Here is a 27,846-nt window from a genome sequence, read left to right as displayed (position 1 = left end):
CAGAAGACTGGAAGATTCTGCCAGATTATAACCAGGTAAAACGCTCGGCCGAGGTGGCTGGCAAACGCAAGGGCTCCCCACTCACCCCGCCCGTCGGCATCACTCGATGCAGAAATGTCACCGGCTGCTCTTACGAGCACAGATTGAAGGAGAAATAACGAGAGATCTTGACAGCGTGTGGAGAAGATTTCCCAGAGGACCTGACGGGCAGGGGGCTGGGGGCATCTTGCTTTCATTCCTCGGTCCCCCCTTCTCTCGGGGGACCCCGCTCTGGCCTTTCACATAGTAGGTGCTCAAAAAGGGGGACAGTTTGAAGCTATGAAGTTGTGGTCCTTTGTGACGGCAGCGGCAGGAACAGTCTCGACTGCAGCCGTTCACCCCTCGGGGTGTTTCGCCGAGCACCCGCTACGGGCGGGTGCCACTTCTTCAGCTGCCAAATATTTCCTGAGCATCTGCTGTGTGCCACGGAAGCTTCTGGGCCCTGGAGACCCAGCGGTGATAAGAGGAAATTCCTGCCTTCCTGGGGTTGACATTCTACAGGCAGAGAAGGACAAGGGACAAATAAACCAATGGCATGAGGGGCTGAGAAGAATGCAGCAGGCTCTGGGGAGAGAGTGGCCCGGGGTGTGCGTCGGGGGACGGTGCTAGCTGAAGCAGCCCGGGCAGAGAAGGCTCTCGCAGGAGGGGACATGTGAGCAGAGCCCCGAAGGGAATGAGGGAGCCAGATGGGGGAATAATCTAGACACAGGAGGTGCCAGGACAAACAGCCCCTTCAGACCACGGAAGGGAGGCGGACCCTCCCGACCAATCCCCTGGAATTACTGTCCCAGAAACACAGCTTAGCTCCATCTTCGTGACAGCTAACCCATTTTACCGACGAGGACGTGGGGAGAGGCTGGCGACGCCGGGTGACTCCTGGTGCCAGCTTCACCTCCACTCCCTGCAGGCTGATCTGGGCGCTGCTGCCGAGGGTGGGGGTTGGGGTCAGAGCAGGCTCCAGCCCTCCAAACACTAGTTTCTGGTTTTCAGCCCCAAAATCCCAGCTACCACCCATTCTGGAGCAGATGGGGTCCCCACATCTGCGAGGCTGGGGCATGGGGCAGATGAGACCCTGACCCAGCATCTTGAGCCAAAAGCTCCAGGAAACTGACATTTCTTCACACACACTCCCCACCTCGTCATGCACTTTGCACATATTTATATCTCATTTAACCATCAAAACAACCACGTGAGGTACCACTATCACCCCCATTTTCCAGATGAGAAAACTGAGGCCCAGCAAAGGGAAGCTGCTTGCTCAAGGTCACCACGTGAGAAAAAGAATTCCAACTCAGTGGGGCCCAGACACCAGATGCGGGCATACTCACGCACAACCTCTGCTGTGTCCACCTGCCCCGAGACACCGCCAACTTGACATCTGTCCTTACAGGACTCAGTGTTTCTTAACTTAAATATATTTTAAAAGAATATTTTGTTTCACTATTGTGAATAGATAATTGAGATCCCGTATCATGAACAGAAAAAAAACAAACACCAAGAAACAAACAAACAAACAAGGAAACTGATGATATTAAGTTCTAGTTAGACCCTGTCGCCTGCCCAGGACCTGGAGCCCAAGGCCGGCTCTCCGTGGTCGGAGGGAGATTCACAGGTGTCCTACAGGCCTCCGAGATGCTGAGTGAGACTTTATCTGGAAGGAAGCAGAAACCGACACCTGGCACCCAATGTGTTCGAAGTGTCAGTGTTGTGCCAGGTACAGCAGGCTGCTCCCTAGGTCACTGACCCCACTTGGGGACGCGAGCTCCCAATCTCCAGAACGACCCGGGTCGGAGCTCCCAATCTCCAGAGCGACCCGGGTCGCCCTCGGGCATCTGGCAAGCCTCACATCCTGGTATCAGGAGAGGTGCCAGGACGCCCTGCAGCTCCTGTCTGGAGCCAGGGAGCTCAGCACGTCCAGCCCTGGAAACCTTTGGGCCGAGCCCCGCGGCTGCCCGGAGCCCTGGGCAGCCCTGAGTGCCTGCCCCACAGATGGGCGGCGTGGAGATGTGGGCAGCGACAGCGGGAACCACAAGGCCTGAGATCCAACCTGAATAAAAAAGCCCAAAACAGGGGCCCTCCAATCAGAAGCGTTTGACTGCAACAAACCCTCTGGATAACCGAGCACGTGGGCACACACGGAAGATGGAACAGGAACCGTGCGAGGTGGCAGGTCCCACAGGGCGTGCAGGGGGCACTCAGTCGGCAAGGGGAACGCCTTTGTCTTTCAGACATCCACCTGCTCTTTATGCACAAATTGCTTAACGGAATGACATTCATTTTGGTTACACCGGACCTGACCCCCTGGAGACGCTGCCAGCGGACCGGACAGCTGGTAATACTTTCAGGCCGCACCGGGCGCCCATCCCCTCCACCGCTGGCGCGTACTGCGGGCACAGGTGTCAGAGGGTCTGCGCTGCGGGGCGAGCGGGACGCAGGAGGGGCGGCCTCCTTCCTTGCGCCGGGCCGTCTGAAGGAGAGCAGGCGCCGAGCTTTTTTAGGAAAGCCAGAGCCGCCAAGGCTGCCCGCGGGGCTGTTTAGAAACACATATATGCAGAAGTATGCGCGCGCCCCTCCAACACGTCGTGGAGACAGAAGCCTTCTCCCATCTGGGCCCGGCTCCGGGCGCCCGTGGGGGCGGCGGCGACACCAACTCTGATCCTTCAATCCTGACTTTTCCATAGCAGATGAGGCGTGGGCCCCCCCACGCGGCCTGAGCCAGGTGTCCGCCCACCCCGTCTCCCCCCAGGGGCGGCTGCCTCGGGCTCTCCTGGCTTAAGCAGGTACAGAGCGGCTGGAGAGGGTCTTCCTTGTTGGCACTGGGTGGTGCTGGTAATAATGCCACCAACAACAATAACAACGGCAGCCACTGCTTACTCAGCACTTAGCACACGCTGGCCGTTCAGCTGAGGACCTTACGGTCTTCACCTCACTTAATCCTCCCAGGGCTACCAGGAGGGCGTGCTTTTCCTGAGGAGGCAACAGAGGCTCAGAGAGGTAGAGCCAGCGACTCAAGGTCACCCAGCCAAGGAACAGCAGAGCCAGGACTCAAGCCCACGTCTATTACAATAAAAATAAAGCTCCCACACGCTGAGCTGCACAGAAAGTTCCAGGCGGCAGGGATTGTGTCTATTTTGCTTAACATTGTGCCCTTGTGTGGAGAAGAGTGCCTGGCAAACAGCAGGTGCTCAATATTTGTTGAATGAATTGCACGGGGCTACTACTCTATGCCACACACCATGCGAAGTGTTCTCCTTTCTTATGGAACCCGCCTAGCGGCCCTATAAGTAGGTGAGATCATTACCCACATTTTACAAGTGGGGAAACTGAGGCTCAGAGAAGTCAGGTGTGATAGGGGAAGCAAAGGGCAGAACGGGGATTGGCCCCACGCTGTGGGAGGGCCCTTCAGCCTGGAGGCCTGCTGGTGCTCCTCCTGGCACCGCTCTGCCCCGGGTCTGGAGCTTGTGACTCTGTTTCCCCTCGATACAAGCCCCAGGCTTTGGAGCCCCAGGCCAGGAGGACCAGCAGCTCTTGGCTAGTGAGCGGTGACTCGTTCTTCCTCCGGGTGACATGTCTGCACTTCTGCAAGGGGGTCACACTCCCAGCCTAGAACCTCAGCTGAGAACTTCTGTACTGGCAGCAAAGACCCTTAACTGGTTTTCACTCTTTTTAGAACTGAAGTCTCTAATGGTTTGGTCCAAACCCTTTCAATTTTTAAACTAATCCTGCATCTGGGTTAGGAACTGAGGGTCGAGATTCAGGTTCCCTCACCTCTTTGCTGTGTGACCTTGGGCAAGCGGCTTGACCTCTCTGAGCCTGCACTTCCTCAGCAGCACGATGGGGCAGGATGGCAGTACCCCCCTTCCAGGGGGCTGTGGAGATCAGTGAACTTGTTTCTCTAAGGGGCTGAGCACACGGCCGGACACACAGGAAGCACCCCAGAAACGACCCGGCAAGAGGATGGTAGCTCATGCTTAAAACCAGATTCACAGGCTGCCCTCTCTGAGGCGCCTCCTTCTGCCGGCCCGAGTTGGAGCCCTTTCTCTGCTTGGCGTTCTGGGCGTCTGTCTTTGGGTCCCGTTGGCCCTGCTGGACTCTGAGTCCCGAGGGCAGGCAGGACTCGAGCCACAGGGTGGGCACTAGCAGGCGCTCAGAGAATGAGCTGATGCAAAGCCACAGCCGAAACGCTTGTCCTCGCTCCTGAGAGGGAGCAGCCGTCCATGGAGTGCCTCTGGGTACCAGCCTCCCGCCGGCCGCTATCATCACTCCTCTCCCAGTGCTCGGCTGTCCGCAAAAGTGGAACTTACACAGGGGGCCGTGGGGAGAGGGCCTCCCAGCAGAGGACCCGGAGCAGCAAAGGCGAGGCAGGAAACGGCCGCCTCTAAAGGCGCTGCCGTCTCTGGGGAGACCTGACCCCGAGACCCTGAGCCCCGCGGAAGGGAGGGGTGAGGGCAGCCAGGGACAGCGGCTTCTCCTGATCCGCATTTCCTCCGTGAAGGGGGCTTAGCCACTAGGTGGCGGCAGAACCAGCCATTTGGGATGAACACAAAGCTAAACTCAGCCTCCCTCACTACTTCCCTCAACATATATTTCAGATGGTTCAAGGAATCAAATCTTTAAGAATTAAGATCGCAAAAGTACTAAAAAAACCCCCAACCCTGACCTTCAGGTGAGAAGAGGTTTTTAAAACATGACACAAGATCCAGAAGCCATAAAGCAAAGGTTTGGTAAGATGCCCTACTTTCTGCAGATATTTTTGAATGCCTGCTATGTGCCATAGACAAGAGACATTGTATAAACAAAGCTAAGAAACAAAGGGCAAACTAGGGGAGAAAATACGAAACGTGTTTACCAGGACAAAGGTTAAAATCCATCATATACAAAGAGTATCTACAAATCAACAAGAAAGTTATCGCTCTGATAGAAAACTGGGCTGAGGATACACAAACCAGTGATTCATGAAAGAAGAAATATGAATAGTTCATAACATATGAAAAGATAGTGTAACTAGCAAATGAAGGCATGCAAAATAAGTCAACAAGGAGAAAAAAAGAACTTTTATTCTTTTTGACCACAATCCCGGGTTTGTGGTCAATATGTGGCTACAACATATTTTCCTTCCCAAGTTTTCTTCCTCGTCCTCGGAACTACAGCATGGCAGCAATAAGCCGTGTGTCCTCAAGCACCCTAAATGCCCACCGTTGGAGGGGGGCTCAGTCAATTTCAGCACAGCACACCAGGTGCCACCCACGATGGAGCAGAGTTACTCAGGACCTGTAATCACACAGGGAAATACGGGTGCTCGTGGTGGGTGAAAGGAAGAAGGATCCAAAATGGGACAGGCAGAGGGAGTGAGCGTTTTGAAGACATACAGGGGAAAAGATCCAAAAGAGAAATGCCGAGACGGCCCCACTGCCTTTCCCTCCTCCTTTCTGCTTTGCTCTATTTTCTGAATCTGACAGTGCGCATATGCAACTTCCATAACTGGGGAGAAATATTTAAAAACCCTAAACGCCCTAAAGCATTTTCCTGTTCCACAGACTCAGTAACCCTGTTGCCCAAACCGCTCACCCCATGTCCTTGACAACCGGCAGAACCTTGTGGAATCAATAGCGCACGCCTGCACCTTGTGTAACTTGTCCCGACGTCAGCCTGGCAGCGGGCTGCTGCTGAGACCCTGCCACAGGCTCTCACACGTAGTATCGAATCCTCACGTTGCCGACGAGAAGGTTCTATTATTATCCCTCAGCTACAGACACAGAAATCAGAGCTCAGAGAGGTTGAGGCCCCTACCCAAGGTCACACAGCTCAAGAACACCAAGCCGAGTCCCACAAGCCGTGTGTGCCACCATAGCTCGAGCACCGAAGCCGCCGGCCTTTGACTCCTTTCCGAAAGACGAAGCTGGGAGAGAGGCACCTGTCAGGCGCTGTCATCTCCCGCCTCGGGTTCTTAAAAACCAAAGAAAAGCAGAAAAAACATTTTGGGGGCACTCACCTCTCTCTCTTCCGTCGTCAGCGATGTTCCCCTGCCTGCCCTCTTACTCGCTCTTTCCTCCTTTCATTTTTTTCTTTTTTTTTTTTTTTGCTTTTAACTAATCACTTGGTTAACGAGTCAGCTTTCTGACGCTGGGGTCGGTCCCTAGCGCCTCTCCGAGCGCGACAAAGAAATGAGCCGTCACCGATACAGAAGTCAGAAAGGTTTAAATCAAATCATCCTCCACAACAATGACATTAATTATGCTTTTAACACGTCGTCCTGCTTTTTTTCTCACTTCACGCCGCATCTGTGTGAACAATATCCCGAAGATTTACGGTTTTCTTTCGTAATTACAGACATACAGGCTGCTCACTTATCAAAATACTTGCTGAGCAATCACGCGATCTTGCCTTTTCTGCCAAAGATTTGTGTTGGCAGCAGTCATTCAAAACGAAAATGTTGAATCAGGACTTGTGTGGCTTGGCGGGGGTGTAGGGGGGTGATTTCGACAAATAATTTGCCTGTCAAGAAATACGACAACAGGAGAGCACGCATCCTGGCGAATTTTCCGGGAGTGTGATTTCCGCGAGGGGCTGGGGCGCGTGGGGGGCGCGGCGAGCAGGGGCGCTCCCACACCAGAACCACTTCTGACATTTGGTTCCTGTGTCTGAGGATAAAATTTAATGAGAACGGAAATATGTCTTCCTAATTCCCCTAAGAAATCATTAAAACATTCTGTTATTCTTAAATGTCTTGGAAATGAGTTAGAGCCCCTCACGGGGCAGTTCACACGGTGCGTCTCCATCACTTAAGGCTCCTCGTCCTCCGGCTCAGTGACAGCTGGGGACGTCCGTCTCCCCTGCCACCCCCCATTTCTGGGGAGCAGAGATGGGAAATCAGATGCGTGAGGTCGGCACCAGGTCTGGAATGACCCTTTGGGGAGACGGGCAAGAGGGCACGAGGACCTTCTGGAAAGTTCCACGCAGGTCGTGGGAGCTCTCACTGTCCGTGGCTGGCACTGCGGTCCTGGCCCTGTGATTGTGTTCACAGGCCTCTTTCCGGAAAGATGAGGGTCCCAAGTGAACCCCAGAAATGACACCTCCTTCCACGCGGGCTGTAAGCCCCTCCTCCCCTCAGCGCTACACTGGCTGGCGCTCCCCTGGACTTGAGACAACAGCTTATTCGAGCGACTATCTGGTCCCTCCATCAGGAGAGTGCCAGCTCCCGGAGGACGGGACCCCTGCCTGAGTCTGCGGGCTCACGGCTAGGTTCTCAGTGTCCAGTGAGTGTGGGCACACAGCAGGCACTTAATAAAGGCTGTCTGAGTAAATAAACACGCGACAAGCAGAGGGCTCTAGCTGAAAAGTACCTTTGTGTTCAAATTACCCTTCGTCCCTTTTCTGCATCCGAGTCTTACTTCTAATTCACTCAACAAACAATTATTAGGTGCCTACTGTGTACCAGGTTCTGGGTACAGAAGCTTTAGCATGACCCAGCCTCTGGCTTGGAGACCCTCACTTCCCCCGGGGAAGCCAGACACACAGGATGACGAGAGTTGCTCATCTCCTCCTTCAGAGGAGACGGAAGCTCAGGGAGGGGAGCTAATCCCCCTGCAGTCACCAGGTGAGTGCGTGGGACACACAGGATTCGCGGGTCTGGCCCTGAGCCCGGGAAACCGAGCCCCCTCAGTGCTGCCCCCTGGTGCCATAGGCGGGTACTACAGGGTCTGGAGGAGGAGCAGGTGTGGGGACTCCTGGGCGGCGTCTTTGGGTCTGTTCTGGGTCACTCTCCAATGTCATTTGTTGCTGTGACCGTGAGACCCAAACTATTGAAACAAGGTGGCAAATAAGACGGTTTATTTTTCCAAATATTTTCCAGATAGCTCTGATGACAGTGGAGACATTACAAGCAGAAAGGCTGAAGGAACGGGGCCTCTCCGCCATGTGCCTGGTGGTCCTCAGTGAGGGTGACAACGACCTGGGCTGTAGACACAGGCTGCCTCGGCCTTGTGCCTCGGGGTCACGTCCTCTCGGGAGCATGGAGCCCAAGGGCTGCGCTGCCCAGCTCCAGCCATTCCCACTGCCAGAGCGTTCTCATGCAGAAACCCACACGGCCGTGCAGGTGGGCATCCTGGAGCTAGGCCCGGAGGGCGGGGCGGGTGTCAGACACCTCTGCAGCGGGCTGGGTGGTGGCCCCACACACACCCACGTCCCAAGGCCTGGATCCTGGGATGGCGACCTTGTTTGGCAAAAGGGTCTTTGCAGATGTAACTAGTCAAGGATCTGGACATGAGGTCATCCTGGATGACCTGGGTGGGCCCTCAAGCCAATGACTGCTGTCCTTACAGAGAAGGAGCTGGAGACCTGGGACACAGACGCAGAGCGAGAGGGCCGTGTGACGACAGAGGCAGAGACAGGATGACGTGGCCACAGGCCAAGGACCCCTGCAGCCCCAGAAGCTGGAGGAGGCAGGGCAGAGTCCTCCGCTGGGGCCTTCAGAGGCAGCGTGGCCCTGCCACACGTGGGTGTTGGGTCTCTGGCCTGCACAACTGCGGGAGAATAAATACCTGCTGTCTTAAGCAGCTCAGTTTGTGTGGTTTGTTCCAGCAGCCCCAGGAAGCCAACGCAGCCTCCTGAGTGGAACCAAGTTGTGATGTGGAGCACACACTCTGGCAATATGTGGTGAACGTGCCGAGACCTGAGCCACATCTGTCCACATCTGTCCCTGGCTGTGAGACCTCGGGCGGCAGACTCGACCTCTCTGTGCCGTGGTGAAGGGGACCGGTTGGCCTGTTCCCTCGGGGCCTGTAAGACGCAGGGGATGGAACAAATCCAGCTTCTACACCAGGCCAGGGCTTCTCAAACCCTGGCGTGCTCTCAGGACTCCTGGGGAGCTTGCTAAGGTGCAGACGCTGACTCGGCGGGCCTGGGGTGGGCCTGAGGTTCTGCATGGCTGACCGGCTCCCAGGCCAAGCCGGTGTGCCGGCCCACAGACCACACTCTGAGCAAGAGGCTGGACGGCGTCCCTCCCTGCCCAGCCCGTGTGCCTGACGGGAAGCCTCACGCCACCGTGGTGGTGCTGATCTCCTGGGGCTGTCGTAACTGAGTGCCGCCGACCGGGCGGCTTACAGCCACAGAGGTGTGTTCTCTCTCAGTTCTGGGGCCAGCAGGCTGAGATCCAGGTGCCGCAGGGCCGGGCTCCCCCGAAAGCTGAGGGCAGGGTCCTGCCTGCCTCCTCCAGCGCCTGGTGTCCCAGGCGTCCTGCGGCTTGTGGCCGCGCCCCTCCGTCCTCCGCCTGTCTTCACATGGCCCTCCTCCCCGGGTCTCTCTGCGTCCTCTCCTCTTGTACGGACCCCTGTCATCAGATTTAGGGCCCACCCTAAACCTGGGATGACCTCATCTCGAGATCCTTAACTAAGACCCTTTTTCCAAATAACGTCACGTTCCGACGTTCGGGCGGACGGGAATTTTGGGAGAACGTTATCCAACCCACCACAGTTGCCCGGGATAGACGGAGGGCGGGACTCTCCCACCCCAAATGCAAAGCTCCCACAAACGACCTTGACGTCCAATATAAACAACTGTGCCTTCTCCATGGCCCGGCTTAGACCTCATTTTCCTCTTCATAACCCCCCAGCCCTGGGCACCCCCGACGGCGTGCATGCCCGCGGCTGCATGGAAGGGTCTGGGAAAGGATTTGGGGCTGTCTGGGTGGAGGGCGTTAGCACAGCGGGGTCTCCTCCCGGCTCCACCTTTGTGAAGCAAATCACCACACCTTTCTGGGCCCCCTTTTCTGAGTCAGTAAATGAGAAGGTGGCAGAGGATGGGCCATTTTAAGGAAGGGAGAAATTTTATAGAAGTATATCGACATGTCTTGGGTACACGGTTGAATGCTCTCAAACTGTCACCCTCTATAATCCACACCCCGCCAGGAAACAGCACCTCCAGCCACAGAGGCCCCTCCCAGGAGCGATCCCCCCTCCACGAGGACCACCCCCCGACGGCTAACCGCACAGGTTAATCAACGGGGGTGAGATTCCTATGACACAGAATTGACCATTTTAAAGTGAACAATTCAGCGGCATTTAGTCTATTCACAATGTTGTACAAGCCCTGCTTCTATCTAGTTCCGGAACATTTCTATCCCCCAAAAAGAAACCCCACACCCTTTAGCAGTCACTCTCCATCCCCTCCCCCAACCCCTGGAAACCCCCAATCCGATTTCTATCTCTGCCGATTTGCCTGTTTCGGGCAGTTCCTATAAATGAAATCCTACATATGCGACCTTTGTGTCGGCTTCTCTCACTCAGCGTGTCTCCGAGGTCCGTCCACGTCGTGGCAGGTGTCAGTGCCGAGTCACATTCCACTGTGCGGATGGACCACATCTTACTCATCCCTCCATCCACTGATGGACATTTGGGTTGCTTCCCCTCTTTGGCCACTGACAATAGTGCTGACAGATACATTTTTGCCTGTCTTTGTGTTTTATGTCAATAGGACCACATAGTTTTGTTTTCTTTTGGGTTTGGCTTTAGCTGAACATCAAGTTTCTGAGTTAGCTGCACTGTGGGGACACTTCTGAGGTCTTTCCTCCAGCGCCCTCTGCTGCCAATGGGATGGGGTTCTGGCGGGCGAGGCCCTGCCCGCAGGAAGGTCCAAGTGGACCGTCTGGCCAGGAGCCCCCCAAAGCTCCCTGGCTGACGTCGGAAGGTGGTGGGGCAACCGTGTGGGGACGTGTCGCACCAGACTGGGTGTAGACACCCCCACCCAGGAGGGCCCGGCCCGTCTCCCAGTCCCACTGGGAGGAGGCCCCATGTAATGGCAGTTTCTGATCATTAATGAGTCAATGGATCCCAAGCGTTTCTTACCTGGTGCTTCAATTAACTGCTTGTAAACACTCAGGAAAGCGGCCTCGGCCTCCTGGCTTCTCTTGCTAAGAGCCACCACCTTTGGAGACAACAAGAGAAAGGGTCACGTGTAAACATGCATGAGTCTACAAGCAAATCTGACAGTTTTCTACGTGTGCAAACGTGGGAGAGTGGGGTAGAGGGTGAGGAGACAAAGGTTCAAAGGATGGGGTTAGAAGCCCGGGCTCAAACCTCAGCTCCACTGTGCCCGGCTGGGGAACCTTGGGCAAGTCACCGGCCCTCTCTGATCCTGTTTCCTCATCTGTAAAATGGGGGTAAATAGCAGAATCTACCTCCCGGGCCTGCTGTGGGGATCGAATGAGTTGCCTCTAAGCACTGAGCCCCAGGCCTGGCACCAGCAGCTTATGAACAGCTGGTATCGTTACTCCTGTTACAACAGGGCCAGGCTGGAGCTTCAAACACCACGCAGGCTGTGGGGAGAGAGGGACACATCTGGCATCTGGCGGATATTTTTCCTTTTCTTTAACTAAGGTCACGGTGGTTTATAACATCATCATAATTTCAGGTGTGCATCATTTATTGTGACTTCTATACAGACTGCATCGTGTTCGTCACCGAAAGTCTAGCTTCCATCCCTCACATACAAATGCGTCCCTTCACCCCTTCTGCCCACCACCCGCCCCTTCCCCTCTGGTAACCATGAGTCTGTTCTCTGTGTCTGTGTGTTTATCTTCCACGTAGGACTGACAGCACCTGGTGTTTGACTTTCTCCCTCTGACTTACTGCACTTAGCACAATACCCTCAAGCTCCATCCATGTTGTCACAGATAGCCGGATTTCATCTTTTTTATGGCTGAGTAGTATTCCGTTGTGTATATATACCACATCTTCTTTATCCATTTGTTCCTTGATGGGCACCTAGGTTGCTTCCAAGTCTTGGCTGTTGTGAATGATGCTGCGATGAACGTAGGGGTGCATGTGTCTTCACACATTCGCGTGGATAAATATCCAGCAGTGGGATGGCTGGATCGTATGGTATTTCTATTTTTAATTTTTTGAGAACTCTCCATACTGTTTTCTATAGTGGCTGCACCAGTTTACATTTGGGGAATATTTCTCGCCACTGAAATTTAAGGAGAAATTCTTAAAGCTCTTGTAAGATATAAACAGCTCCAACAAATATCGAGGGTGACAGAGTTAGGTGAAACAGCTCCTGGCATACCAAAGGCGCTCAATGAATGCCTCTTGACTGACGAATACACAGATGACAGGAAGAGCTCTGTTCCCGTGCTGTCCTCTTGCTCGTGGATTTGTCGTTTTGCCAGTGAGACTCCATCAGACACGCTCCGGCGAGCCCCATCTGGGCTCAGCACCATCTCCTCCCTCTGCTCTTGGCTCCGAGTGCCGAGCTCTGGCCCCACAGGCCTTGATCCTGGCTCTTGGTGGCAGTCCCCTTGGCATAGCCCTGGGCCTCCCCGGCACACAGATGGCTGGAGTGAGCTCCTGGCACCCACAGGCCACCATCCCCACCTCCCTGAGGACACGCTGGGCTGGGAATCTCCCTTTGGACAGGATGAGCTTTACGCTCCCTGGCACTGACATACCTGTCCCCGGGGGGCCAACTTCCCAAATGACGAATCTGCTGGCAGTGTCTTGTCAATCATCCTCTTTCAGGGTTGAGCTTTTCTTACGACCCCCAATGATGGCAACTGAGGGGGTGTCTGTTAACAGATTCCTCCCCTTGGAATAAGCTCTGTGAGCGCGCTGTCTCACAGAAGGTGCTCACCATCATTCGTTGAATGAACAAATCCAAGTGGGTTCCACCAACTCTAGGTCCTGCCTGTGACACCAACCTGGAGAAATGGCAGGCACCAATTCTGAGACAGTCTGTTCACAGAGGCGGCCAACCGAGGCAGAGGCCCGGGAGCCAGGCCACCACTAGCTAGCTGTGTGATCTTGGGTAGGTAGGTCTCTTCAATCCCCGTGCCTCTACTTTCCCATCTGTAAAATGGGGATAATAATATGCCAACCTCCCCCAAAGGGTTGTGGGAGGATCATGTGAGTTAAGACATGGAAAGCCCTTTGCAAAACTCCTGGCATGTCTTAAGTCTCATAGACACGTCCCCTCTTGGTATGACCGACCCCTTCCTTCTTGCCCGTTACTGGACAGGCTCTGCCCGGAGCCGGGTGATAAACGGCAGCTCCGCTCACCTCTGGTGTCTCAGGAAGACCAGCTGAGAAAGGCCCCCACCTCCCCTCACAGCAGTGCACTCTGGGAAGAGGAATCTGGAAATCACAGCAGCTCCTCGAAGGTTTCCAACATGGCAGCCACAAGCCCCACGCGGCTACTGAGTACTGAACGTGGCGAGGACCAATCGGGACGTGGTGTGAGGGTGCCGAATCTCAAAGACTCGGCCCGAAGAAAAGAGCACACGAGAGCCCACCAGCGGTTTTTATACTGATGGCATGTTGAGGTGACAACGTTGAGTATATTCTGGTTCAATAAAATCTAGTATTAAAATTCATTTCACCTGCTTCTTTTTACCTTTTTTAAGGGAGATACCACAAAATGTAAAAGTTCTTCTGCGGATCACATTTATTCCTGTTGGACAGCACGGCTGGAAGGTTTTACAAGGTCCATATTCAACTCGTTATTTAAGAGCGATGGAGAGAAATGTACGGCGGACGTTGAGCAAGTGATTTTAAAAAGGTCAGTTACAAAGGCCGCTTCAGTTCTCGCTGTTACTCTGAGGACAGCGAGGTCTCTCACCTTCCACGGTGAAGGACAATCTTTCATTCACTCAGCAAACATTCCCTGAGCATCTGCTATGTGCCAAGCACCATGGGCTGAGGACTCAGCTTGAAGGATGCAGACTCAGGCCCGTCGTCACGGGACTCACGGTCCAGCGGGGAGACCCACGCGAAAGCAGATCCCCAGATAATTCATTCATTACAAGTGTTAGACGCTTCAAGGGAAAAGTACGAGGGGCTCAAGAAGGTATAAGTCGGGGGAGGCTGACCCACGGTGGTGGGTGGAACATCAGGAATTGTCTCCCTGAGAAGGGGAAGATGGTGGCGGACAGAAAGAACGTTCTAGAATCTAGGCAAAGGGAAAATCACCAGGTGCGGGCAGATTTTTATTTTTGCTGAGATGGACAGGGCACAGTTTCCTCCTCTGGGGACACGGCTACGCCCAAGAGGGGCCACAACCCGGGGGGAGGGGATGCAAACCTTGGGGTCTCAGAGTAATGGGAGGGGAAATTAACTCAGAGTTTGGGGGGCATCCCTGATGGGCTAATACTACCTAATAAACACAATACTCAGACTGACCACGTGCCGGCTGCTCTTACTGTTCATGACCATCCCTCTCCACGGACACGCCATCACAGAAGGCTGCTGCCGTCACGACGCCCATCGTACAGATGAGGTCAGGCAACTTGCCCGAGGTCACCCAGGAAGTAAATGGCAGACAGGATTCAACCAGGTCTGGGCTTCAAATTACTGTTCTGAATCTAGACTCTGGCCCGTTTCTCCCGGAGAGAAAAACCATCGCAGCCAGAGTGGACGTGGCTCAGACGCCAGCTAGGCTGCACCACGTCAGGGGCTGCTGACCTGGGGCCCAAGAAAAGCCAGAACAACAACAGCAATCCGTCCCGTGGTCTCTAGAGGGAGATTACCAAGGACCAGCGGGCAGAGCGTGCAGTGCGGCATCTCACGACCGTCCATGCGGAGCACGTGTGGTGACCGGGGTTTGGGGAAGGCATCAGAATGTCCCATCGACTTCTGAAGAGGAACTCTGGGCAGGGGTGGGGACAAGTGCTGGAAGATTCCTTTCAGGTTTCCCCTCCTACAGCACCCTCTACTTTCTGTTCACGTGCTTATCAGTTTGTCACGTGCATACTTCATCTGTGTGACTGTCGCCCTGTGACATCAGTCACCCCCAGCAGAGCTGCGCTGTCCAGTGTCGTGGCCACCGAGCACTTGAAACATGACTATCCCAAATTCAGACGAGCTGTCAGTGTAAAATATAGGATTTCTAGGTCTTCAGGATGAAAAAGAATTATAAAATAGCTCAGTAATTTTTCACATTGACCACATGTTGAAATGATAACATTGTGGACATATTGGGTTAAATAAAATATATTATTAAAATTAAATTGACCTGTTTCTTTTTACTTTTTAAAATGTAGCTACTAGAAAATTTTAAATCACATATATGGCTTGCATTCTATTTCTACTGGACAGTGCTGGTCTCGATCAGAGGGTGGCAAACGGCTCCTGGGCCAAATCTAGCCCTTCACCTGTTTCTGTGAATAAAGTTTTCTTGGCGCACAGCCAGGCCATTCTTCTATGTACTGTCTGTGTCTGCTTTCAGTTACAATGGCCGAGTTGCACAGCTGTGGCTGCAGAGTCGAAAATATTTACTCTCTGGCCCTTTTGAGAAAAAGTTTGCTGACCTCTGCTTTCGAGGTTCATCTCACAGCTGGGCAATATTTTCAAAAGCAGAGACCAAAAACCGACCTGCAAAGGCCCTCGGTTTGAATGAGTTCAGATTTAGGGCTTCCCGCGGCAAATGCGACTCCTGAAGACGGTAGCTGCCTGGGTGTCCTGCCTCGTCCAGTCTCGTTTTAGAGCGATGACCCTGTCTGTTTCTAGAAGGCCAGGTCTAATGGTGTTGGAGCCCGATGCAGTGCTGGGCCCAAGGTCCTTCAGCCTCTCTTGACTCCAGTGTGTCCATCCCTCGAGTGGGAAGACTACGCCCCATCTGCCAGAGAAATGAGCTAACACGGAGCAACGCGGCCCGTGGAGGTCGGCAACAAGCTTTGCAATACGGCAGGAAATCCTGCTCGCCACACGGGAGGCCTCTGCAAGGCCTGCAGCGCTAAGGCTCTCACCACGTGCCCAGAACAGGTGAGCTCGGCAGAAATGAAAGGCACGTGTTTCTGCCGCATGGCGGGGCCCGCATGACTGCGGGAGAAAAGTGTCCAGAATGACAGATTTGGCTTGTGACAGGCAGATCTTGGAAGGCCATCTGGGCAAGGGGGAGGGGGAGGAGGAGGAGGTGGAGGAGGAGGAGGGAGAGGAGGAGGAGGTGGAGGAGGAGGCGGCCGCCAGCCACAGACACCAAGAAGGTTGCATCAGAAATAGCTCAGCGTCTGACGGAGCACGTGGCGTTCGCACCGCCCGCTGTAAGGCGGGGTGAAAGGTGTGTGGTCCCCCGAGGATGAAAATGCCAGGCGCAGAGCTGATTCCACGAGAAGCGAGGCGGAAGTCTGCTCCTGCTGCCCAGCTCTTGTCTGTCGACGGTTAAAACGGCCAGTCTGGGGCCCTCGCGGCTGAGCATCCGCAGGCCGTCTGAGCGACCGGTGACGAGAGCTCCTGGCTGTCGAGGATGCTCTGCGCCAAGCTCATTACCGAGGGCAGAGCTTCCGGAAGCGGCAGCCTTGTTCTGCGCTCAGGGCCGTATCTTTGAAATCTCCCCCAACGCGTCTAAGACCAGAGCCCCACCCGCGTCACTGCCCCATCCCGCAGAGGAAGAAACTGAGGGTCAGGGTGGCCGAGCCCCTTGGCCAAGAGGAGAGAGCTGCTTAGCGGCAGAGCGGGTATCCACACTCAGAACCCCCCCTTCCACGGCCCAGACGTGCGCCCAGAGACCAGCGCTTCTCAAAGTGTGCTCAGCCCCAGGCGTGCGACGGGGGACCTGTGGTCAGGCCTGCACACGCCTGCTTCCTCCGTGAGCATGTACCAAACGTACCAGCACGCTGGACGCCCTGGCAAGAGCTGCAGGAAAAAGTGCTCCTCACCTCAGCTCAGCCCAGGGTTTCCCAGTGCGCGTGACTATGGAACGTCTTTCTTCAGAGGATAAACCTGAAACGAGGGTTCTGTGGAACACAGTTCGAGAACAGCTTCCCTCTGCCACTGTCCTGGGCTCCGGGAGGCTGGGGCATGGGGGTTCTGGGCGACGGGCTGGGGGCATCTGATGCGGCAGGAGTTCTGGGAGAAACCGGAGACTGATGGGGATTTGAGAGGAGGTGGCCCTCAGAGGGCCTGAGAATGGGCACCTCTGAGGAGGCGACGGGAGGAAGGAGGTCTGGGGTGGGGGGGAAGCAGGCAGCCCAGGACGGCGGGGGCCTCCCATGCCTCCGAGGCCTGGTTCTGCCTCCGGTGTGCAGATCTCGGGGGCAGGTGGGGTGCGGAGAGGGGCCAGAAGAATGAGGGGAGAGCCAGAGAGGAACGGGGCACAGAGTGCGGGTTATGGGTGAGGGGCTCGCGGAGGCTGCGGGAGCAGAGACCTGAGGGCCGCGTGGAACAGGGCTCAGAGTGAAGGGAGTGGGTCAGAGTGGGTCTGAGCCAGTGCAGTGCCTGGGTCAGAGTCTACATGAGCGATCCCTGGGATGACATTTACATTGTTTGGCTGACTTGATATTATTATTATTAATAATAACAGTGACTACTGAGCACTGACTCTGTGTCAGGCACTGTGCTAAGTGTTGGACACATACTAACTCACTTATTCCTCACAATTCTGCGTGGGACAGGGTGTTAGTGCCCATTTAACAGAAGAGGATATCGAGGCACAGAAGGGTGAAGGCCACCCGTGTGGGAGCGGGGATCGGAGCAGCTTAGCTGGACCTCAAAGCCAGGCTTCTAACCCCGACCTGGGACTGACTCTGGCGGGCGGCTTGCGGAAGGAGCTGGAACGTCTTAAGGAGCTGGAGGAGCCAGGCACCCCGTCCCGCGCAGGATCTGACCCCCGCCACGGTGTGCTTTCTGGGCCGGTGTCCAGGTGAGCGCTGATGCTCTCGCTGCCATCAATCACTGATGTGGCCGAGTGAGTGACAAGTCCAATTTAATGTCGGGGCTTCAGTACGAAACAAGAGTTTGACTCCCGTTTTTTAGCTGTTGTGGAGCCGGGCTCCCGGCCAGGTGGGCAGAAGGCGGAGACCCCCTCTGGGCCCGGAGGCCTCGGGGGCATTCCCTGGAGCGTCGCCTGGGGTCCCAGAGAGGCCTCGTCCTGGCAGCTCAGGAGCCAGCCCCAGACAGTTCTGGATCCTGACCAGACATGGCAGAACTCATGTGTTAGCCGCCTGTCCCTGTTCTGGATCCTCAGGCGCCAGCCACGAGGTCAGATTCGAGGCTCTGAGGCCCCCTCTTCCGGGGCCGCAGGTCCAGCGTCTAGACTCCCCCGGACGCCCCAACGCCTCCACCTGCGCCGTGACGGCACGGGCAGGGACTCGGTTCCCGCAGCAGCGGCAGGGCTGTTCGTTGAGCACCCACTATGTGCATGTCCCAGGGCACCAGTCCCCAGGCCCCCAAATGTGTGCTGAGTGCTTTATGTGCATTAACCCACTTGATCCACGCACTGAATCGTGTCCCCCAGAGCCACATGCTGCAGCCCTGACTGCACTGTGACTGCACTCGGAGACCGGCCTTCAGGGAGGTCATTAAGGTTCAATGAGGCCATGAGGGCGGGGCCCTGATCCGAGAGGACGGTGGCCTTACAAGGAGAAGAAGAGGCACAGGGACGCAGGCGCACAGAGGGACGCGGTGAGGGGCGCCGCCCACAAGCCGAGGGGAGCGCTCACCGAAGCCGACCCTGCCAGCACCCTGAGCTCGGACTTCCAGCCTCAGGAACCGTCAGAAAACACAATTCTGCTGTATAAGCTGCGTGGTCTGTGGTGTTCTGTGACGGCAGCCTGAGCTGACCAGAACAAGTGGGCTCTATGGTCACCCCCATTTTACAGATGAGGAAACTGAGGCACGAAGAGATTAAAAAGCAACCCAGCCTAGAGCAGCCATCCAGTTTCCCTTCTCAGGGACTAAAATTCTGCTTTGCAGGGAGCAGGAGGAGCCGGAGGGCTGGGGGCCCTTCTACCAAGAGGAGTGACCAAGGGTTGTGTTAATAGGGACTCTGTGACAGACGCCAAAGGGGGAAAGCAGCTGTCTGACAGCAGAGGTCTGGGATTCTGGAAGCCAGCCCCCTCCCGGCAGGCCACACTTGTCCCCCCGCCAGTTCCCACGGGACGCACCGGGGGGGTGAGGCACGCAGCCACCCTTCCCGGGCGTCACTCCCAGGCCTGTCTGCTCCAGAAGCCTTCTCTTTCTGGGTCTCGTCAGCTCTTCGGTCTGAGCCCCGGCAGGGGAGGGTGGGTTTGTCTGTTCCCTGCACGTCCCCTTCGCACAGCCGCGCATACAGTCAGCGTTCAGTAGATGTCTCCCGAAGAACGAGCGTCACCATCTGTGTGTCGGGTGGACTGCACAGCAGGAGAAGACCAGGGGATGTGGCGTCCCTCCTTAGCGAGATCTGGAAAAGCCCTGGGCACCCCTATTGGTGCCTGTGCTCTGTTTAAGGGATGCTGTAAGCTCGGTCCACACGGCCGTCCCGAACTCCACTGAGCACCAGGCTCACCTGTCAGTCAGCATCTGATGACGGCCGGCCCGCACCAAGGCTGACTTTTTGTCTGGATGCTGTTCCATTTCCCCAACCAGACTGCGAGCACCCAGGGGGCAGGCACCGGCCTTTTTAAATGAAATAAGATAATGTACGCAAAGGGCCTGACCCATCACAGATGTCCAAGAAATTTACTTTCCCAGCAGGTATTAATGAGCATCTCCTCAAGATGGGGCTGTTCCAGGCACCTGGCATTTGGCACCAGGCAAGATGGACCCAAATCTGAACCCTCGTGGGGCTGACACTCTAAAGGCAGAGGTGGGCAATGACACACATCATGGTACAGAAAGTGAGAAAGGGATCAAGTGCAAGGAGGAACAGAAAGCAGCGAGGGGGTTGGGAGTCTGGGGGCAGGGTGTCTGCTGCCTATCAGGACCAGAGGAGGCCTCGGGAGAAGAGGACAGTCGAGCAGACTTGCAGAAGGGAGGCAGTGAGTAGTGTGAAGATCTGGGGGAAGAGTATTCCAGGCAGCGAGACTAGCAGGTGCAAAGGCCCTGGGGCAGAAGTGTGTTTGGCTTGTTTGAGTAACAGCAAAGAGGCCAGTGTAGTGGGAGGAGGTGAGTGAAGGGGCAGAGGAGGAGAGGAGGTCAGGAGGCAAAGCGCAGGGGAGGGACCTGGAGGCCTCTGTGAAGACTTGGACTTTCTCTCCGAGGGGGATGAGGGCCCCTTGAGGCTTCTGAGCAGAGGAGGGTCATGATGCAACTTACACTTTAACAGGATCCCTCTGGCCATGGTGTGGAGAATGGCCAGGGCCGGGGGTGGGGGGAGGGAGACCAGGGAGGTGGCCACTGCCATAGTCCAAGCGAGCAGGGCGGGCAGCTCAGAGCAGGGTGGTGGCAGCGGGGGTCGGGAGAAGTGCTCCGGTTCTGGGTCCGTGCTGAATTCGAGCCCCAGGGTTTGCTCCTGGGGGACGCAGAGTGGCTGTGGGGAGGGGGTGAGAAAAGACGGGGGTCAAGGACACCCCACGGTTTGGGGCATGAAGGACGAGATGATCCTGAAACGGCCACGGCTGCGATCTTCCCTCCTTCCGAGGCCAGCCCAGGACGGGTCAGGGGCGGCCACTGCCCCAACGCCAGCAAGTGGATGGGCGAGAGAGGACGGAATCGAGGAGGCTCTCTGAGCAAACCCTCCCGAACCACGAGCTCAAACAAAACCCCGAGTCAGAAGGGGTGACGGAGAAGGACACCCTCCCGGGGCCCACACCACCCTGGAAGGCTCGGTGGAGGTCTCCTGACTGACCGACTGACCCAGCGGGGAGGGGCAGAGACCCGGGTCTGCCCCAGAGGTCCCGGCACCGGTCTTGGGAGGCCAACAGCAGGAAACGGGAAACGCTGGACCTGCAGTGAGCCCACCCGGCTCCTGCTGTCAGCTGGGGCCTCGTGTCTCTGTTCCCCTTTGGGCAAGTCACGCCTCCTTTCTGAGCCTCAGTTTCCCCCTCTGTGAATGTAGGTGCTGGGCTTAAGGTCCCTAACTCAGTTGGGCAGTGACATTAATCCCCCCAAGTAGACAGACAGACAGACACCCTCCTGCCCCTCAACCCGCCCTTGGGACGTTGACAAAGGGAGGACAAGGCCTCGGAAACCCAGCCGGGCTCGGACCGCGAGATGCGTCTGCTGGGGGAGCACGAGGCGGGGAGAGAAACACCTGCAATTTCATTCTAACATTTGTAATTATTCCCAGGCTAAAAACAAGGCACGGAGCAAAGTGTTTCCAAATGTCGGCATCGACGAACACTTTTTATCCAACACAATACGGGCCCCACACGCGTTTGTGTCAGCTCCCTGAGAGCTCGTGAGTGGCGCCCCACGCCGGGCTGGCTTTCACGGCTTGGCGGCGGCGTGAAACGGAGATGTCCCCACACGCAGGCTGGCAGGCCTGCTATTAGCGACAGTATAATCATCAATTACGGCCCATCACAAACTACCGATTTTATAATTATCAAATGGAAGCTCGAGCTTCTCACCTCCGCTCGGTGGCAACTCATATCATCTCTGGGTTGAAAAGGCAGGCTTTTTCCTCTTTTTTTCCCTTTTCCTCTCGTGCTCTCTCTTCCGGGGAGAAGAATGTGCAGGCCTCCACATAAGACGGCGTTTAAATTGCTTGTCACTCAAAACGGAGGCAAGCCCCCGTGTGTATCACCAGCCACCTGAGCACGCGGCCTGCTCCCCTTCCGGCGTCCAGGCGCCGAAGCTCGAAAATCGTCTTTCTATTGTTAAAACTGTACCAGTCAGGGCTGCTTCAGCGGCGGATACACGATCTCCCCTCGCTTCCGAGGGTGCCCGACATGAAAGGCGCAGGCCGCTTTCTTTAGTGCCGTTCACGTAAATGCTGCTCTGGGTGTTTAAGAAAATCAACTCTCTGCTCATGTCATGAGCCCAAAAGCCATCGAGGCCGCGCGCAAGGTGGGCAGGGGGTTGGCCAGTGCGTGACAGTGGACGGTTGAGAGTCGATCTCACGGCACGGGCAGCGTCCGATTTCTCCTTAGGAGCTGCTGGTACTTTGAATGTGTCTGTGTGGATCCGGCCGGCAGGCTGTGAACAACCAGGAGCGGTGCCCAGCTCGGTCCTTGCTGTTCCAGCCAGAGGTGGGCTCCAGCTGTGGGTCTGACTTTCTGTCCACTCGTCCCGGAGGGACAGGCCACGGACGATCGCCACGGAGGCCCCACAACCGGCTTCCCGAGACTCGGTCTCTGAAGGCCAGGCCCGCTTCGCCCACAGCTCTGTTTCCTGCATAACTGATTAGGATCCTAATACCTTCCAATTTTAATCTGGAGCTTTTTATAATTCACAAAGACTCTTCACCGGAATTAACACGGCTGAGCTTCCACACGCTCCCAGGGGTGGCCCTGGGCAAGGAGGAGGGTTCCTGTCTGAGAGGCCCAGAGAGGCTGATATGGCGGCTGCAGGTCACACAAGAAGGGCCGAGGTGGGGCGTGAACAGGGGTCTTTGGATTCACAGTCAGCTTTGCGGCAAGGAGTCTGGGGCTGGAACTTGTGCGGCCCCCCCCCCGCCCCCACTACCTGAAGTAGGAGAATAGCTTTCGTTTAGAACAGACTCAGATTTACCCCTAAACGTCCCCTTCTCATGCCTAAGATGCTGGGCTTTCCTGAGTGGGGAGCAAGGAACGGGGCTCCCGCCAGCCCATCGGAAGTTACCCACGGGCTCCAGCCCGTCTCCGCTCTGCAGGAGCGGTGAGGACCAGAAGGACTTCTGCTTTAAACCAACGGTGACACGATTCTGGATGACACTGTGATGGCGGACACACACTATGCATTTGTCAAAACCCACAGAATGTACGACAGAAAGAGAGACCCTGCACGGGAACGACGGACCCCAGTTAACGACAACGTAGCAATGCGGGTGCATCAATTTTAACAAATGCACCACATTAGTGCAAGACTCGAGTAAGAGGGGAAACGGGGAGGGGAGGGAGGGAGCACTTGGGAGCTCTACAGTTTCTGCTCAAATTCTCCCCAAACCTAGAACTGCTCTAAAAAATAAAGTCTATTAATTTAAAAAAAAAAAAGGACAGTAGTGAACACATATAAAACACTGACTATGTGCCAGATACTGCTCTACGCGTGATCACACTGAACTCATTGAATCTACACAACGGCCCTATGAGGTCACTAGGATTATCTTCCCCATTTCACAAGTGGGGAGAACATGACATCAGAGAGGTGAAGTAACTTGCCCGAAGTCACACAGCAAATGTCAGAGCTAGAATTCAAACCCTTAGCTGTGAGAGCAGTGGGATTATCACTGGGTTCTCGCCAGAAGCCTGTCCCCTTCCCCACGGATCCTGTCGTGGATGAGCGTCCCACCTGGCTCATGCGTGTCACAGGGCACATCAGACTAGCGGTCCTGAACAATGGGTCCAGGGCCAGATGCACTCATGGACATATTTTCTTGGACCTTCCAGTGTTTTAAAAATATTTGAGGCATCAAAATTCAGCAAGTTGCACACTTAGGGATGTGCATTTCACCGCATGTAAATTACACCTCCAGAAAGCACTGTGAGCACGAAAATATGTGCATACGTATCGAGCCAGCATTTAAAGACCAGGAGAGATCCAAATTGCTGGCTTCTCTCAGAAAATCAGAGGATCTGGCCACCCTGGCCCACGTTTCCACCGACACCTGCGGCCCGGAGCACCCCCTGTGGGGACAGGCCGGGGTTGGCGGCTCGCCCCAGGCGTCCGTGCACCTGCAGTCCAGGTGTGGGCCTGTCCCGACCCATGAGCACAAGCGCCTTCCCTCTGCCCTAGGCTGACACCCCTTCCCCACGTTCTTCCTGAGCCCCCTCAGCCCCCGACCCCGACCCTTCGAACAGCGACTTCGCAGGCGGATGAACAGGAATGACGGAGGACAGTCCTACTTTTCGCTCCCAGGCAGCCCCACGCGGCTGGCAAACTGCCTCTTCCAACACGCAATAGGATGTCCGTGTGGGCCCTCCACCCTGAACACGGGACAGGTGCGCCCCCCCACTCGAGTCCACCTGGGCGCAGAGGAAAGGGGCCATGTGGAGCATCCGGAAGATTCCGCACCTTCCTGAGAGGAGAGAAAGTCGTAGGCAGAGTGGAAGAGACCCAGCAGGGCTGGCACCTCCTCAGCTGGAAAGGTGCAATGACGTGGGGGCCGCCGGGGGATCCAGTCAGGGGGCGGCCAGCACTCCCTGAACGTGCTGGGGGTGGATGACTGAAACAACGAACCAACACCCTTCCTCGTCCTCTCTGTGCCTCAGTTTCTCCACCTAGAGAACAGAGACACCAAGACCCAGCTGGGCGTGAAGACATCAGCAGTTAGCAGACATGCGTCGTTCACCGTTCAGTCCAGCACGGGGTGAGGCTAGCCAAGGCGCAGCAGGCGGTTCCTGGAATTTCTGGCGGAGGGTTCCGCGGGTGTCAGGAGTTGGTGCTAACCAGGGGGAGCGCAAGGTGGAAGCGAGGGGGAGTACGAGGGCTGGAGCCACCCCGCCGGAGTGCGGCAGAGGGTCAGTGATGCCAAGCACAAACTCAGCCCAGCCCCCACCCACCCGGGCAACAAGTGCCCTCTGAGGCGCAGGGCGGTCCAGGGGTCTGTGCGCCAGGCCCAAGGACACCTGCAGCCCCCGGGCTGGCCTGGCCTCGGCGCTCTCGCTGCCCAGGGCTCCGAGGCCACTGCATCCTTGCCCTCCGAGGACAAGCAGACTGGGATCAGCCGGGGAGGGTGGGGGGTGGTGTGGGCCAGGAAGGGAGAGGGGAGAGGCCTGGAGGAGGCAGACGCCACTCCTCAGCCTCCCTCTGAGCCCAAAGCGGCAAACGTGGGGCCCAGGGTCCAGTCCCCACAGGCATTTGGTTTTGTTCAGGTTTAAATAATGTTCATTTTCAGGGCTGGCCCCAGTGGCCTAGCAGTTAAGTTCCGTGTGCTCCACTTTGGCGACCCAGGTTCAATTCCTGGGCGCAGACCTACACTGCTCTGTTAGCAGCCATGCTGTGGCAGCGTCCCACACATAAAATAGAGGGAGAATGGTGCAGATGTTAGCTCAGGGCCAATCTTCCTCAGCAAAAAAAAAAAAGGGGGGGTTTCATTTTTAGCCAACATTTAAAAGTCAGGAGATTTGACATAAAAATCGAGATTTCCAGCTTCTGTGGGAAAATTAGAAAATGTGGCCACAGTGGGCTCACATTCCTGCATGACAAGAGCATCCACAACAAAAACAGTGACAAGAGTGAGTACTCATGGAGTGTTTAAAGCTTGCCGCGCACTGTGATAAGTGCTCTACATAAACTAAGTCTAAAAGCCTCATAAAGCCCTATGAGGTGGGTGCAGTGATGTGCTGGTAACAGGTTAACTAGTTATCTGGTGAGAAGAGAAAGGTTCTGATTGATAGTATTCGCCAATTTCCATGGTGTAAATACGCCCACCATGGTGAATTTCAAGCTCCAAGGTCACTGACCATGGAGCTCGCTGTATGACCCTCTCCAGCACGCAGCTGGTGGGTGCAGTTGTCATCTCTGCTGCCCAGAGGAGAAAACGAAGGCACAGAGAGGCCAAGAGACTTGCTCAAGGACACACAGCTAGGAGAGCGGGCAGAGCAGGGATTAGAGACAGGCAGCCTGGCTTCGAAGTTTGTGCTCTCAGCCCCTGCAGTGCGCTGCAACATCAGACTGCAGTATCCCACCTGAGCTGGGCAGAGGCCGCTCCTTAGGAGGCACGCAGAGTCCCAGCTTGCCTCAGTCCCCACTCAACCCTATTGTCTCGCCCGTGCCTGTGTCGCTCATAGAGCTTATCTGTCCGGCCCCTGTGGGAATCTGAGCTTGCACCCCTGTCTTGGGGATGCCCCTAACTTTCCCCCTGCCTTTCTGGGACCCCAGGTACCGGACACAAGCAGAAGGCACCCAGGGAGGGGACAACCAGCTTCTTTTCCTCTGCTCCAACCCTGCCCAGCACCTGACACAAAACGTCAGGGCGAACCTTTTAGTTCAAATGGTCTCCACTTTTCCCCTCGGTCTTGCTTTGCCAGCAGCACTAAGAGCATCAACTGAATGGAAGCAATTTTCCTGTTCCCCTCCTCACTCCCGCCGCCCCATGTGACAAAGCTTGGAAACGACATGATTTATAGGGGAAAAACATGGGAACCAGTTCTCCTGAGGTCGGCACTGCAGACGCTGCTGCATCTCCCCTGGTCTGCAGGTGGCGGGGGCTCCCAGTCGCCACGGGAGGGGCGCGGATGGGGAGCCCATTTCCTGTGCTGTTCCTCAAAGACCGCAGCCCCTGCGAAGCCCCCACAACAACCCCATCCTCCGGCTGAGAGCTGGGACGGCAGCAAAGGACGCAGGTGTGGACGTTCGGTGGGAAACGTGGAAACGTGTGAGGGGACTCGTGGAAGTGACCTAATGACCTCGCACGCCTATGGGATCTCCTTGCACTGTTAACGGTGAATGTCCACTATCAGAGGACCCCGACTGAGGCTTCCTGACGGGCTGGGGGAGGGGTTCAGGCGTCCCCTGCGGCCACACGCAGCTTGTCACTGATCAAGCTCGTCCCGGCCTCCAGCTGCCCCCACCTCGCACTTGGGATTGACTGGGACGGACATCAGGTACCTGGTGATGGACGGCCCAGTGCCACCTGTGAGCAGACTTGCCAAAAGCACTGACCTGAGCGCGATCGAGCCTCTAGACCCAGTGCCCGAGCTGGCGAACACGGGGGACGGAGGAACGAGCTACATTGCACCAGGGGACGCGATCGGCGAGATCCCCGCTAGAGGTGAGGTGAGTCGCCCAAGGTCCCACGGCTCCTGGGGGAGCGGGATTTGAAGCCAAGCTGCAACAAGGAGGGGCGTCCCCGAGGGAGGGACGAGGGACCAGACCAGCCCAGAACAAGAGGGTGCTTCGGCTGTAAGCAGCGAGGTCCCACGTCCTGCCCTCTCTCGAGGCTTGCTTTCTTGGCTTCCTCAACCCAAAAACCCAAACTCCTGGGATAACAGACGTCACTGGCCGAGCTTGAGACCGGGGTCGGCTCCAGGGCAGTGAGCTGTGACTGGGGGGAGCCTTTGGGGACAGTGCAGTTACTGCCGCCTATAAATCTCACACACACGGATGGAGGGAGCTTACAAACTAGAAGACGGATCCGAAGGAGCCTAATCAACTCGTCCCGGTTTGCTGGGGACCCTCCTGGCTTTAGCATGGGAAGTCCGGCACCTCAAGACCTTCTGAGCTTTAGAACCCAAAGTCTGCATCCCAGGGGCCCCTGCATCCAGGGCCAAACGGGACGGTGGGTGCCGACTGAAAAGACACATCACCCAACCCCAGCGTGTGGGGCTTGTGTGAGCCCTGATTTCAATCAAAACCGATCAACAAGCAAGGAGCTGCTGGGGCGCCGACGCCCTGCCTGGGTGTCTGACGACATCGAGACACTGCTGCTAAGGAAAATGCGGGGTAAGGTGATCTTGTGGTTATGTTTGAAAAGACATTGCTTATTTTTTTTAGAGATACACACTCAAATATTTACAGGTGAAAAGATAAAATGACTTGGATTTGCTTCAAAATAATCCAGGGATCCGAGAGGGAAGCGGCTAGGAGCGAGAAATTGTTGAAACTGGGTCCATGTGACTCATTCTTTTATTCTCTTTACTTTTGTGTGTTTGAATTTTTCCACAATAAAGAGTAAAAGAAAGAAAGGTAAGGGAGGGAGGGAGGGAGGCAGGGAGGGCGAATGAAAGAAAAAGAGAGACAGGAAGGAAGGAAGAAGGAGGGAGAGAAATGATTACAGGGAGACACACATCCTGGGTCCAATTTGACCGCCCAAAGTTTACAGCCTAATCCAGAACAGCAGGCAGCAAACCTCGTCTGGAAGGGCCAGAGAGTCGATATTTCCAGCCGCCAGGCCTGTGTCACAGCCCCTCAGCTCTGCCCCCACCGCGTGCGCACAGCCACGGACAGGATGGACATGGACGGGCGTGGCGCCCGGTCTAGAGGCTATGGACCGGACTCGGCCACATGGCCTCCCCGCTGCCGTGACCAGTGCGAGCCA

General features: G+C 55.9%; 1 protein-coding gene across 2 annotated transcripts in view; it reads right to left on the bottom strand.

Moving 5' to 3' along the window:
* Window positions 1–27,846, bottom strand: part of CUX2 (cut like homeobox 2) — a 236,497-nt gene that overhangs the window by 41,812 nt on the left and 166,839 nt on the right. For both annotated transcript variants that reach the window (XM_046640742.1, XM_046640743.1), the window contains exon 4: window positions 10,881–10,959. In XM_046640742.1, the coding sequence (XP_046496698.1) occupies window positions 10,881–10,959 (79 nt within the window). The remainder of the gene's footprint in view (window positions 1–10,880; window positions 10,960–27,846) is intronic.

This window comes from Equus quagga, chromosome 15 (genome assembly GCF_021613505.1).
Source record: "Equus quagga isolate Etosha38 chromosome 15, UCLA_HA_Equagga_1.0, whole genome shotgun sequence".
Classification (NCBI taxonomy): domain Eukaryota; kingdom Metazoa; phylum Chordata; class Mammalia; order Perissodactyla; family Equidae; genus Equus; species Equus quagga.
The sequence above is the reverse complement of the archived record's forward strand: the minus strand, read 5'-3'. Positions and strand labels throughout refer to the sequence as shown.